This window comes from Lissotriton vulgaris, chromosome 3_2, assembly GCF_964263255.1.
Source record: "Lissotriton vulgaris chromosome 3_2, aLisVul1.2, whole genome shotgun sequence".
NCBI lineage: Eukaryota > Metazoa > Chordata > Amphibia > Caudata > Salamandridae > Lissotriton > Lissotriton vulgaris.
The window spans coordinates 330,118,652-330,133,749 of record NC_141690.1 but is presented as its reverse complement, the minus strand read 5'-3'; the positions used below and the strand labels follow the sequence as shown (position 1 = coordinate 330,133,749).

The window sequence follows — 15,098 nt, the reverse complement described above, 5'->3', positions numbered from 1 at the left end:
GCTTTAAACTACACACCCTGGAATACCAAACTTGTGAAAGTGGTGATCTATGATGAAAGAAATTCCATGATGCACGTAAAGTGACCCTCAAAGGACCGTAGGAAGTGGGCCAGTGAGTGAAGGATGCGTACATCAGCTATAGCATGTAGAGAAGCAAGGAAAGAGTGGTCAGAGGCTGAGGATCCTTTTCCTGCAATCATGTTGCATGTATGCAGGCAGAGGTACTCAGGCCACAGAAGCTTAAGGCTGGTCTTGCTATGCTGTGTAGGATTTGGCAGTCGCAGCACGGAGGCGCCCACAAATTCTAATGTTTGGAGCTGCAACGCAATTATCGCCATCCTAAAAAGTCACAAAATAACACATGAAAGAAAAACACACTCTGCAAGATCTAGAAACACATGCACAGGCTAACACAAAAAACAGCTGTCAAAAGTGGTGACAGGGTAAAACGTAGACATATATATGCACATTTAGGCCACCACAGCGGCAGCAAATAGAGAAAAGGAGGAGTTGCACAGACCAGCCCATCCAGATGTGCACGCACAGAGGGCGTGTACCACACGATCGACTGATGTTGCGAGAAATGCAATGCTCACACTCTTTAAAACACAACCTTTCAAGAGTAAATAGGCAGCAGTTTTTATTTGATTATCGCTTTGGTGAAACTAGATTTTTCATAATGTTTTGCCATTTACTATTGCAGCATATTTATATTCACTTATCACCTGCAGATTAAGTGAATTGCATAGAATCACATGATGTTGTGCGGTGCAGCCGAGACCGGAACCAGGATCCTCAGCTCCCGAGTCAGCAGTTCTAGCCACTGCCCCACATCCTCCCCACTCCTGTGTGATCTGACAGGGATATCTTTCCTTCTTAGACGATGAGTGATGAAAACAGCTCTGTATTCATTACACAGACGAAACCGATGCATTAGCAATGCTTGTTTGTACAGTGCACATCCTGAGCTCCTGTGTTTTAAGGTGGCCCACTTTTAAATTCCACCAGCTATCAATATAGCACTTTCAATAATGCTGCCCATAACCCCATCCATTTCTGGTAGATCCAAGAACAAGTGGATAGGGTATTAGTAATTTGCCAAGGATAACACGCCGTGTTTGGGAGCCTATGCGACCATATTATCCCAGACAAGCACCGTATATCGTTTAAACTCGGTTACTCGACATAGATATCTACCAATGGCGGTGCTTCAAGTGCGCATGCACGGACTGCTCGCCCTTCTTTGCTAGGAACCTGCACATCTCGGCGGGGGTTCAACGCGGTCAATGGGAGAGTACTGGCACAGGTACCCTGGGGCCGTGAGCACCCGCACCTCTAGGACTGCACCACTGGGCATGCAGTACAGATGAACGCGCGCACACAAAATACTTTTTTTTTTTAATAACAGGTAGAGCAGGTTACACCCACACCGTATCGGCTCTAAAACCTGCAGCCGCGAGCACCGCCCCTGGACGGGGAATACTCAGGGCTGGAAATCCCCCTTCCCAGGCAGGGCCAGCACCAGCTGCAGCGAGCGGCACACCAACCAGAAAACGACCTATCATCCCTGGCACCGCCCTCCAGAGATAAACAGCGCGCTGCAGAATGAAACGGGAAATGACGAGGCAAAGCCAAGACTTGAACCCCTGGAAGGCACCGGGAAAACACGAAGGAAGCACAAAACCAGCAGACTCCAAAACACAGCTGGAAAGGGGGGGGGGGGGGGAGGTTGCTAGGGGCGCCGCCAGTACACGAAGCACAAAACCAGCAGACTCCAAAACACAGCTGGGAAAGGGGGGGGGGGTGGCTAGGGGCGCCGCCAGTACACGAAGCACAAAACCAGCAGACTCCAAAACACAGCTGGAAAGGTGGTTTGTGGCTGGAGGCCCCGCATATTTCAGCTCGATAGAACTTAGAGCAAGAATCACTTCCTCAGCAGCAGGAATCCCTCGTTTCCAGAAGCGCTCTGTAAACAATAACACACTCAACAGGACTGGCACGTGGTGTGCTGACCTCATCTGCTTCGTGAGATGCAGCTGTCATTTTTAGAGGTGGACCAATTATGCATCAATGCCTAAACGAGGGCTAGTGGAATTATGCGGCAGGGGAGGAGCTAATTATGCAGCAGGGTTGAGTAAAGTATGCTGAAAGAAAGAGCAAATTATGCGAAGTATAATTACTTACTTTGTCATTATTACACACGTTTACGGTGTCTGGGCTAAGGTGTCACCTCATAAGTACCAGTTTAACACACAAATATAGCATTAAGCAACACGCGGGGACCAATCAGACTTTGCAAAGGGGGTTCCACTGCAAGGCAACCGATGTCGCTGCGTTTTTAATAACTTTTGAACCGTTTGAGCTACAAACAACAATTCTTGTTAAAATCTGCAGATTAAGCCCAGATTATCGACTACAAGCTAATACATAATTATACGGCTGCAAAAATGCACACTTCCAGTGCCCTCGACCACCAGGTACATAGCCATTTTAAATGACGTCAATGTCACGATCAACTTAGACCAGATGCTCAGTTAATTTCTGAAATTTGATTGCTAGTTTGCTCGTACACATTCAGATACTATGGAAAAAGAGACCGCTCATCTCAAAGGTTTGATGTCACAACTGGAGGGTGAGACAGGGAGGCAAAAGATTGGCGGCAAATTAAATAAATCCCCCAAAGCATTTGCCAAGGTGAGTAAATAGTAAAAAAGCAACGGAAAGAGGATTTCTGTCCCTTATTTCTACATAATTTTAGCCCTAGAGACTTTGGGGTCCTGCCTCCTCCGAAAAAAAGTAATCACATAATTGGCTACCGTTTGGGCTAGTAAATAAATGTGTTCATTTATCAGTTTCCGGAATCAAACTCGTTCTTTTGTCAAACGGTAGGACACAGGCCACAATGGAATTCAACAGTCTTACTGCCAAGCACTGCCCCGCAGCATATTGAGCTGCCTGTCCACACATGCGCCTCGTCAGATCTATGAAGCGCTAGATAAGTGAAATGACATGGATCTGGTGACGGCAGTTCAATAGCTCTACAGGTGCTACGGTCATTTATATCAAGGGTTATGGCAGGACTGAAAGTGGAAGATGCCATTACAACCAAAGGGGGGCAGCTTTGGGTGCTGCACTGACAGACATGCTAAAGGTAAGCCTAAACCACGAGTGCCCAAATTGAGTTCAGGCAGCTGAGCCGGATCCATGCTAAACTTCAGGACACCAAAGACTGTACAAAAGAGATTAATCATAAGTGTATTCTGACACGAATCCAGTCCTGTGTGTGACATGCCTGATCATGGCTCAAGCAGTTAGTTACATTTAATATCTTTAATTACAATGTTCCATAACATTGTTGTCATAATGCAGTTTGACTCCTCCAACTTTAAATGAAACAGTACACTATATAAATCTCATTAATACATTAACGTTTGCTATTTTAATTTCAAACAGTCATCTGAATAAAATAATTATCTTAATTCCTGTTAGCTCAGCAACTGTACAAAGTCTCAGGTTATTATCATACGTAACCTATGGCAAGGCAGCAAACACGAGATAAGACACTTCTTCAACCTAAAATAGCCCCTAAAATACAATAATGCTTTAAAATTAGAAATGCATATAGACGTTCACCAGGGTTGAAACCCTCTCCAGGCCATTTCGGGTCGATGGGTGCACAGATATCGGGAGTATTGGCCATAAGTGTGGTTATAATCATCGGGAGTTGAGATGCCTGATGATGTAAACATGTATCAGCTCGGCACAGGTCCAAGATGTGCTGCGAGTTAAGCCAATGCTTCAAGACTCCTTTGCATTGTCTAAGGTTAGTCATCTGGAAAATCTGCTCGAATAAAACTTGCATTACCGAGCATCTCTGGGCAACAGCAGGGTAATGAGATGTTTCATATTCAAGTATATCAAAATGTAGTCTTTCTTTCATATAGTTTATTATTATGCATTACGTCACACTGTTCCGTAGCGTGCGCACTTTCAGGTATGTTTTGAAGGTAAGCATACCTGAAGGTGCGTCGCTCGTGATATCGGTTTGGACTGGAACATCCAACTGCAGAATCAGGCATTCAGCGGTTGGACTTCCAGTGGAACAGTCATGCTCCTGTCAATTGCTGTTTCCTTCTCAAGAATAAACCTCACAGGTTTAAATATACTTCCTGCTTTGCCTGCTTCTTAAATCTTACTTGAGAAAAGAATACTTTACATTTTGGCGACGATTTGATTATTTACCCACTCAAGTCCTTAAGATTTCAAAAGTATCTATTTTCTTGGATAAAAAGGGGTGGTGGAATAAGAGAGCTATAGTAAAGCTTTCTCCTGAGCCTGCTAAGAGAATTGTCTTGTTTGGTTGTTTGTATTTGAGCTTATATATATATATATATATATATTGTCTAAACACTCCACTGATCACTTCTCATGTTCACATTTTCCTATATCTCACCTTTTGATAACTCTTCTCATTGCACACAAATTTCTCAAGCTTCTGTTGACTTGTCTCATAGTGCATCACCTGTTCCCACTTCTCAAACCATTCCCACTTCTCCTACACCCTCAACTTCAGTTTCAAGTAGGACTTCTCGCAATTGTTCTTTTCCTGCAAGATTTAAGGATTTTAATTTATCTTAATTTTATTCTTCTTTTATTAAAAAAAGGGAGATGACGTAATGAGATGTTTCATATTCAATGTTTATCAAAATGTAGTCTTTCTTTCATATCGTTTATTATGCAATGTGTCACACTGTTCTGTATCGTGCGCACTTTCAGGTATGTTTTCAAGGTAAGCATACCTGAAGGTGCATCGCTTGTGATGCCTGTTTGAGCTGGAACATCCAACTGCTGAATCAGGCATTCAGCGGTGGAACTTCCAGCGTTTCCTTCTCAAGAATAAACCTCACTGGTTTATTTAAATATACTTCCTGCTTTGCCTGCTTCTTCAATTTTACTTGAGAAAAGAATACTTTACAAGCAGAGGATGTGTAAAACTGATTCCTGTTCATAATCGCATAGCCTGCATCTATAGTTCAAGAATTGATGGTTGTGCCCGGACAATCCAAGTTCTTTTATTGGGAGTAGTAAGAACCGCATGCGAATGATGGTCTCAGGGATTTATGCATTGGCTCTAGTAAGTACCGCTGAGCAGCCCTGGTGCATGAATCCAAAGAAGGATTGATGCAAGTGCTTGTTTTTAGCCAAACCTAAAATGTCTGCGGAGCTGCTGAGCAGCTGTGATTTTAGGGCTACTCGGGCAGTTATTGAGACCAAGGGCATGAAATAGCCACTGCCACACGCTTTCCTTGTGGTTCACAGTCATAGCTGAAACACGACTCATCTACCAGTGTGTACTCATTTGGCCATTCCATGCTGAGGGAATGAGGAGTACAGACGATGTGACATCACTGCCATAAACACAACATCTGACAAACACAGGAACTAAAAGGCCCAATAAATCAAGGAAGACTGTCTGGAAAGGAAACAGGATGGAGTGCAGGAAGGAGTCCCTATAACCATGCTGACTAAATATTGCCAGCTAACAAGAACCATGTATTACGAAGCATTAATTATTGCATGTACCACCATCTGAGAAGAGAAATGGAGATAGAAATCAATGCATTTTGTTGTGGTAGTATGAAATATGGCGATGTACGCACGTGGGTGATTTCCAGCATTCTTTTTATTTTTTAAAGTACTCCACCTAGCATACAGGAAACACTAGGATGATAAAAGATTACATGGAATACACTTGTCAGCCCCAACGTGTGCCCGAATAAATACGCCGGCAAATTAGTCACAGACTGGACCCAGAAGTGTAGGAAATCAGTAGTTGTGCAACTGCGCATTTATTTTTATGCCCGTATTTTAACACGGGAAACATTTTTGATAAAAAATAATTTGTCCCACATCCTATCAAATATCGAGGGGCAGTTTGGGCCTCTTTCTCAATACACACTGCCCCTCTTACACACACTCAAGTGTATTCGAGTTTATAAGCGTGTATGGAGATGCCTGGAATACCCACAAAGTTGTAACTTTAAAAGGTGTTCACCAACCAATGTAATGACAACTTCCATTACCTTCTAAAGGCAGCACCCTTTTCCTGCATGTAGCTTACACGCACGAGCACTGTAAAACTAAGCAACTGCCATATATTGCAAAGTCGTACCTGATAACTGGGCACCAAAAAAACAACAAAACCAGATTTTGAGAACCAGGATCTGGTACTTGAAGCACAGTTTGACTTAAACATGCATGTTTGTTGATGAGCCCCCAAAAAGTACCCTTATGGTTAACTGGTAATTCAGTGCATGCCCAGGGGAATGGCGCTGATTCGCACAGACAGCAGGGATAGTATTACAGCATTTATTATAGCGCTTACTGCTCCTATGTGGGGCACTGAAGCACTTTCCTACATGGGTAGCAAGTTATACTGTGTAGAGTGTGTGTTTAAAAGGATGCTGGTCTGTGTTTTAATCCTATGTGGAAAGTGTTTGCAGGGCAATGCCTGAGGACCACAGAGGTGTGATTATCACGTTAAGGGACACAGCTCATAGCAGTGTGGTGGATGATGAAGTGTGAGAGACAGACGGGCCGGTTTTATGGCTGTCAGTATGCTGGTAGTTTAAAGCAGCTCTGCAATTCCCGTTATAGTATTTCATATGATATAATTTGCTTAGCTGGTTAATGCACTTGGTTGTCCAATCAGATGTTGTGCATAGTTGTGGTCCTAAGCTAAGCTATATCTTAGCTATATCTTGCTAGATATAAAATAGAGCTTTTTTATGCATTCGCTTGATGAATAAAACATTTATATACTACTCTTTGGCATTTTTAATAGTTCATATAAGAGTGAGGTGTGATTGAGGTTTGAGTACCATTGTATGCTATTGAGGAGTCCCAAAGGGAATTTTCTTTGACTCCGTGACAGAATAGAGAGGCACAGAATACAAAAGGCGTGCCATAGAGTGACACGGAGTACAGTGGACTGGTAGAGATGATTCTGGAGACTGACGTGGAGTAGCGTAGGATGGCATGGAGTGGTCATTAGAGTGGAGTTGGCAGTAGAGTGGCGAAGACTTGGGCAGTTGTGGGTGTCAGTAACACAAGCATAAATAGAGACTGCACATAGGGTGATAGCAACATAGATAAGAACCCATAGGCCTGTGCTAAATGTAGGAAAGCAAATTACACGTCCAAGTAGAATACCAAAAGACTTTTAAAATAAAACAAAAAATAGTGAATTGCAAAAAGACAAGGAAGAAAAAAGATGAGGAGGAACACGTACTTGGTCCATGTCCACGGGATGATCCAACACAAGAAAGCAAGGCAAGCCTGCAGGAACTAACTAATAATGGTATGCTGTGGAAGGTTGCTGCAGACTCACTGAAAAAGTATGCAAAGATGGACAAATTCGTTTCTATTTTAATAATATTCTGGCATGTGAAGATTTGGGTACTTTTCAAATTTCCTAAAAAAATCTACTATGCAGAACATCGCAAAATAAAGGTTCTCAGAAAGCTCTCAATGCAAAAATATGTTGGTATGAAGGGGAAATGTAAGGCAACTAAACATTTTTATGTTACAAGAACAAATAATATTTTGCTGGAAAAATATGTACATTTCCTGTATTTAAAATGATGAAGTGTAAATTGGATAAAAACTATAAGGTTGATAAGTGCCTGTGACTAATAATTAGAACTCAAAACAAGCATTGGCAAGCCAATAGGTTTCGCCTATGCAAGATCTATTGGCTTTGTCATGGTTTTATTTAGAAATGCTGCACAGCAGCTCACTCTGCAACATGACTTAAAGTAAAAAAATAAAAAAAAGAGTGCTATGACCCAGCCAGAGCTGATCAAGTCATTTTTCTTTTTTAAGACATGTTGCATAGCAGCCCGCGCTACTATGCAATAAGTCTTGAAAAAACAAAGAGAGCCAGCACCACAAGAAAGGTGCAGGGAGGAGGTAGGGAGCAGCAACACAACAGACAGCAGGAGGAGGGCAGGGAGACAGCAGCAACACAACAGACTTAAGGAGGAAGGCGAGGGGCAAGCAACATGAGGGAGCATGACATAAGAGCCTGGATGGTAGGAGGAGGGAGTGTGACAGGAATGGGGGCCAACTAACAAGGGGGAGCATGGCATAGGAGTCTGGGTGGTCGGAGGTGGGAGGGTGACAGGAAGGAGAGTGGGGGGACTGCAAACACAGGCACTCTGATAAGAGTGTATGGGAAAAATATTAATAAAAGTACTTGCAGCGGAGTGCAGCCAGTGGAAGGACACCATCTAGAGACAAGAGGCTATACTTGGTCTATGCTCCATGGCAGGGTCAAACACTGGAAGCTTCTGGATGAAGCATTAGGTGAGCAGGAGGCACTGACCAATAAGAAGCAACAAGTGTGATTTTAAAGCCAACCAATGGTAAGTAATGGGCAGGCTTTTTTTGGTTTCATTCTCAAAAGATTTCGCTGAAAGAGCATGTGCTGTCTCAGACGAAACCTAAAAAGCATCCTTGTAATTTTGTAGGCGTGCACCTATAAAATAATGTGGGAGGCCACAATAAAAATAGTTTTTTTTTACTTTAGCCATGCTGCACAGCATCACAGACACTGTGCACCATTTCTAAAGAAAAACATTGACAGAGCCAATAGGTTACAAAGGCGGAATCTACTGTTTTTCAAATGATTGTTTACGATCGCTCTGGTTTAATCTTGCATCCTCACCCTCACGTGCTCTCTAAAATTCTCTCCTGCTGTCTTTCCCATTCTCTCTCTGCCTCTGTGTCTCTCCCATACTCCGTCTCCCTCTTTCTCCTCTGCTTCATTAACATTCTGTTTCTCTCTTGCTCTCCTGTGCTCTGTTTCACATCCTCTCTTGCTCTTCTTAACTGTATGTCTATCAACATCAAGTCATCTCTTGGCTTTCAGCCTCATAGCTTATGATGTCACCAGAATCCCATGACGGCATTACATGAATTTACATGAATTACCGTTTGTTCTACACAGGGATGTATGTCCTACATTCTACTGAACACTTAGAAAGAGGAAAATGCCTATGGTGATTGATTTTGTGAAGGAAGCAGGGACAGCTTAAGGACTTTGGGGGCCCTGGGACAATATTAGGGGACACCTATCCATAACAGTTTGGAATATATAGTCACTTTTCAGGTCTTTCACACCCTCTTTGGCAATGTCACTGACAGTGCATAAGCACACTGGTCCAAATTCTAAATGTGTTTACATCTCAAGTTCAGAGATAGTGATGTGTGGTTTTTAATATTGTAACAGCAGCAGCTCACTAATATTACTGTAAATAATCTGTTACACCCTCCTATTTCTCATAATGGAGGTCTTGTTATGATCTAAAAGAAGCTTTTTTATGGATGTTGCATAAAACAAACAATATTTATTTGCATACTATCTGTAGTAGACTCACATCACCTACATTAAAAATACATGAAAGGAAAACGGTATTTAAAACAATCTATTTAAGAATTATTCAAGGTCATCAAGACAGAGCTGGCTCTATCAGGGCCACTCCCTCCCCCTACCCCCTCCCCCCTCCCCCTCTCTGAAAAGCTGGGGCCTTAACCGCTGCATTTTTTCCGCTGCGGTGCGGGCGTTCTAAAGGGTGGGCGGGGCTCCGACGGCAGAACTAGGGAGGTAGTGCCTTCGTTGGTGCTAGGTAGCACAATGTGCGTCACCACAGGCAGAGAGCAGGAATGCATATCGAAAATTATGCGAAGACGAAATGTGCTAATTTCACCTGCAACACCAAATCCTGAAAATGCTAAATAATGAAAAAACAACAAATTAAGAGAGTGGATAAAGAAACAACATTCGGTCCACAGCACAATAAGTTTCCTCCACCTGCTACAAAGTGTAAACTTACAGTAGTTCACTGTGGTAGTCTATCGGTTAGTATCTGGCTACCATACTGAATCCCAAAAGCTTGCAGATGCCAAAGAAGTGGTAATTTAAAACCAAAGGCCATGTTAAAGAATTCTGCTACTATTGGCTGCAAAAACCAACCAATAAATTCCACCTGCATGCAGTCTTTGCATGCAATATCAAATAGGTTTCTGCATCTGGAATCTATTTTTGATACTGTTAATTGAGAATAGCATGCGAAAGCACACTGTATCCATTTCTGCACATAGTACTACAACTACATCACCGTTTTGCCAGATTAATTCCCTATTGAAGGCATCCAGAGGAAATTGTCCATGAAAACCTCAGGAACACAAATCTGTGTTAGGTGGAAACTTGGGGCACAAAATGTTTTGCACCCACTATTCAACTCTTCACAAACCTTGAATGAGATAATTAGAAAATCATTCGGTAACCTGTTACCTGACTTTCATCTCATCCAGCATCTTTAAAATTCAATATCGTGTTGTATTTATTATATAAATGACTAAATGTAATGGCTGGTTGAGAAGGATTTATCTTTATTAGAAGCTGTCACCTGGACATTGCTTACTTGAATTTCTTAACTGTTTAAGTTCATTGTTTATCTTCCAGTGCCTCCATTTGACTTCTGAAGGGAAGCCTTGCAGGGTGCTGCTACTGACAACAGTTACTATAAGAAATGATTGTTATCTTCCTATACAGTGATCTGAGTTTGGAAGTTCTGTGTTGGTACTCATCTACACCAGTAATCACCCTTCCTCTGATAGGCTGACAAATAACGTTCCGACCCCGCCGCATCCCTTATAACTGAAAAAATAGCCCACCCCTTCCACCCAGAAGCAAGCAGATCTCTAAACCCCTCGAATTTCAGATCACCCCATGATAAATATCCAGAGTTTGGCTTATATAATATATTTAAATTATGTACGAATGCAAGCAGTTCAAGTCCATTTAGTCAAGGGTTCCCTTCTTGGGCATAAGTAACTACCATCGCTGTCAACAGCTTGTCTTTGTACATGTGAGATGAGAGGGATGGCTTGGAGTCATGCGTGAAGGCAAGCAGCAAAGTGCAAGAACCAGTCTGTGAACAAATTGTTTCCTGAGGCATGAAGTAGTGCCATGTCTACGTTGCCAGGTTAATGACTCTGAAAACAATCGGGTAATATCGTTATTTTTCAATAACTGCCTTCACCCAACCAAAAGAACAACGGATCTGCTGAAGGCCAGCGAGCTCGCAGGAGATGGCAGTTCCTTTTTAGGTAAAGCTTGACTGCCCATAATGACATTTCTGGTCCGACAATAATGAAATGAAAAACTACTAGGCTAGCTAGCACCAAAGGCTCGAACCACCAAACTTCCTTTCTTCAAAAGGTAAACAGACGAGTTTAGTTGCATACTAATGGAAGGTGTGGGTATGCCACTCAGTTCGGTATTATATAGTAACCGCATGACATCACCCTAATACGATAGTATCAAAGAATAGAGAAGGTATGACCACCTTCACGAAGTATATGATAGACACCTTAATTCGAGATCGCATGTAACAATGCATCTTGCAATCTCCTTACCGGGCTAGGGATTCATTCTGACCAACTACTGTGCATATCACTTAGACACTGCGACTACTGTCTTTTCCAACAGGAAAATACTACAGGGTACTGGACAACTACACGTGTGCTGCTTTCCCTTACAAATATACTCGAAAGCCTCTCAGGTAAAGAGGTCTCGTTCTTTTTCACACTCCTTGTCCCGCAGAGAGAATGTACTTTTGCAAATTTGGATTACATGATTCCCAGGCTGCAAATGACTTGTAATTAATTCTCATTCCCCCATTCTGCTGCTGCATTTCAATATTATTGAAATATGACAATCAAGAATGAGCAGTCTATAAAAAAAAAAAAGGAGCGGGGTCAATGTGTGTGAAAAATGGCACATCACGAGTCAGGCTGGCGCACAGATTGGGCAACTGTAATACGATGTCGAGTAGAACCGTACAACGTACCTCACCCGAGTCAGCTGTACCTCTTCCCACCACCGCAATGCCCTTCAGACGCTATGCCCACCCCTCAAACAAGGAAGCCCTGCCAGATTGCATGCACTCCCTAGCCTCAGGTGGGTTGCACCCCATCACTTCAGAAACTGCCCTGGCCTCATGTCAAACGACCCCTGCACCATGACATCAGCCTGGTGCAACGGATATCTACACGACCCTCCATACTGGTGTCTTGATTGCATCCCCCTTCTGCATTATACACATTATATAGGCTGCACACTAAACTGGACTGCACTGTATTCTCAGACACATTAATTGCCCCAAACTCATGTGACGTTCTACTGTCGTTTGCACTGCACTAAGTACATACAGGTTGACAGCATCCCATCTTGTGCATGTTGTTGTATCCTTCGGCTCTACTTGTCGTCCCCTTCCCTGGAGAAGGGGAAGGGGGTGCATACCTCTTCTTTTTTTATTTAATGCGATTTTCTATAGCGCGAACATTACCCGAAGGTGTCAGAGCGGTTTACAAAAGAACCAGTTGGGATACATAAGGATTTAGGATTACATGGGTTACATAAAAGATACAAACAGGAAAAAAATGCAAGTGTACAAGTTGTAAAGTCACTCAGGGAAGAGATACAAATAGAAAAAAATTGCAAATGTACACGTTGTAAAGTCCTCTAGGATAGCTGCACCACTTGGCTTGCAACACCTGCCCCCTCGCTCACCTGGACGGCCGGTCGTCACGGGCCCCACTCTCGTAGTATTCCTGCTCGGCTGTCGTCTCGTCGTCCTCCACTGTCACATCAGCACCTGAGCCGGGGAGGGAGCGGAGGCTCCGGCTCTCGCTGGCACCTTCCCCCGGGAATGCATTGACAAGAGCCGCCGCCCAGCGCAGCAGCCAAAAGGTGAGCAGAGTCACCCGCAGCGCGGACCGGCAGCCCATGGGCACAAAGCATGGGAGCACCTACGAGCCCCCGAGTCCAGCTGTCACCCACAGAGGCGCGCGCCCGCCGCCATCAGCGGCACCCGCACAGATGCCACACCATGGGCATGGACGACGGACTAGCCTGAGTCGAGCCTGGTGACGTGACGTCACCCCATACACCGGCGAGGAGGAGGAGGGGGCTACCTTGAAATGCGAGAACTTTTTAGACTAGGGGTTTTACGGCAGCATAGCAAACGCCGCTATAGGAATGCTACACAGTAGTGGTATGGTAATATTACAGCTGATAATAAGATTGTAGGAGAGCGCAAATGAAAAATAAATCATAATTCAAACGGAGGTATAACATAATTTGTTTTCCGCACTAGAAAAGTAAAAATAAAACAATTTTGAATCATGTTCTTTCCATCTGAAAAGAAAAATAAAGTATGTTTTTTTTCATTTGATTTGCCACGGTATGCATGTAAAGCTACTGTACAAGGTATCAAAGGCAATATAAGTTTCAACTAAGTGTTTGTCCTTCGTTTATGTCAGAAGGGAGCATATAAGGTATACACCAACCAGCCGAAGCTCCGCCCACTACACACCTCCTGTGACTGTAGCGAATGGAAGGCGAGCGACTCGAAACATGCGTTTGATTCAACGCTGATTTTATTCCCGGGGCTCTTCTCCATTGGCTAGGCTAGTGGACTGTCAGAAGTTTCAAACCAATGGCGCCAGGGTCTGCGTGTCATTTAACCATGTCAACATATATGTTTACAAGTTGCAGAGACCAATCAGAATTGCAGCATTCTTTGCTTAGCATGAGACACTCATTCATGGTCCAGATACATGTGGACCTATCAGAATCATTCTCTGATCTGCGTTTTTGAATTGTTCGTGCTCATTAAAAGTAATGTTAGTGCAGTGTTCCTAAACAAGCAGAAAATATCAACATAGTCAATTCATCCATTGCTTACAGCACTGGATCTTTATGTTCTCTACTACGAACAAGCAAGTCAGTAACATTGATTTGTTTTAATTAATGAAATTGGTACAAAAAGAGGCTTTGCATAATTGCATATACAACTATAAAAGAGCATCAACGAATAAACTGATTGTGCAAATGTTAATTAACAACGAGATGTAAACTAGATACACATGAGAAGTGAGTGCATACCAATGCGGGCGTATATAATCTAATAATATAATCTAGGAAATGTATTGATGAATGTACTAAAAGACCGTTCAAAGATGTCGGATTCACTTAAAAGAAAGCGGAAGAGCGTCTGCATTGTGGTTCCTTGTTTGTGTCGATAGCCAGTAGTGTTCAGCTACCACATCAGCTGTATGCCTGTATCCGGGTTGCTCATTGGGTGGTTCTGTTTTCTGAAACGTGGCCGATTTTGAGTGTTGCCTCTGAAGGGAGTGATGTCATCTAAGAAATGGAAGGGGAGAAGGTGCGCGTCTCTAATCCCGTGATGTTAGAGCGGGTGGAGTCTTGCAGTCTAATTTAAGGCACAATAATAATCAGACAAAAGAGAACAACGTTCCAAAAGAAAAGGGACACATTGTAGCAGTTCTGCGTCCATTATTATAGGCTGCTGAGCACACATATGTCAAACACACAATGCATGAAGCCACCACTACCCAATGTCCTCCGTAGGGACATTGAGCCTACTTCTTTGTGTTTCCAAGGTGGGTGACGGCAGCATAGCTTATGTGTGACAGTACATATCTTTGTGTGACAATGTGAGTGCGCTATATAAATGCCTGTAAATTCAAATTCAAATTCATCAAAAATAATGTGCAATTCGACAAAGACAATAGCAATTTGTCTGCATTGTATAGCTCCAAATGACCCCCACACATACGCACTTCTCTGCTCTTTGGTTCTAGCGTGCTAGCAGAAGCTTAAAACCATATGGGACCTGCACAGGGAACGAGGCGAGTAAACATGCTTTTAAATGTGTGTGAGAGAGAGAGAGAGCATGTGTATATGAAGTGCTTTAAATGGAAATACAGAAGCGCAGTCAGTGCTGGCGTATGTCATATGAATACTCCATCCGAAGTCACATTAAAACGAGTTTATTCATATCAAAGAACACCACCACCGTAGCAGTCCTCCTCGCTGGTCAAATCCCCTGCATCTGTCATTCAAGCTCCATTGAACCATAACCAAATAATTCCATGGTTCGTGCGACAACCGTTCAGGAAACTTAATTAAAGGTATACACAACACGGTACTCTCCCATTAAATA

At 43.1% G+C, this 15,098-nt stretch overlaps 1 protein-coding gene across 1 annotated transcript in view; it reads right to left on the bottom strand.

The window, feature by feature from the left end:
• Window positions 1-12,964, bottom strand: part of EIF2AK3 (eukaryotic translation initiation factor 2 alpha kinase 3) — a 137,740-nt gene extending 124,776 nt beyond the window's left edge. The window contains exon 1 of the mRNA XM_086964429.1: window positions 12,641-12,964. Within this exon, the coding sequence (XP_086820555.1) occupies window positions 12,641-12,858 (218 nt within the window). The 5' untranslated portion in view covers window positions 12,859-12,964. The remainder of the gene's footprint in view (window positions 1-12,640) is intronic.
• Between the last annotated feature and the right edge of the window lie 2,134 nt (window positions 12,965-15,098).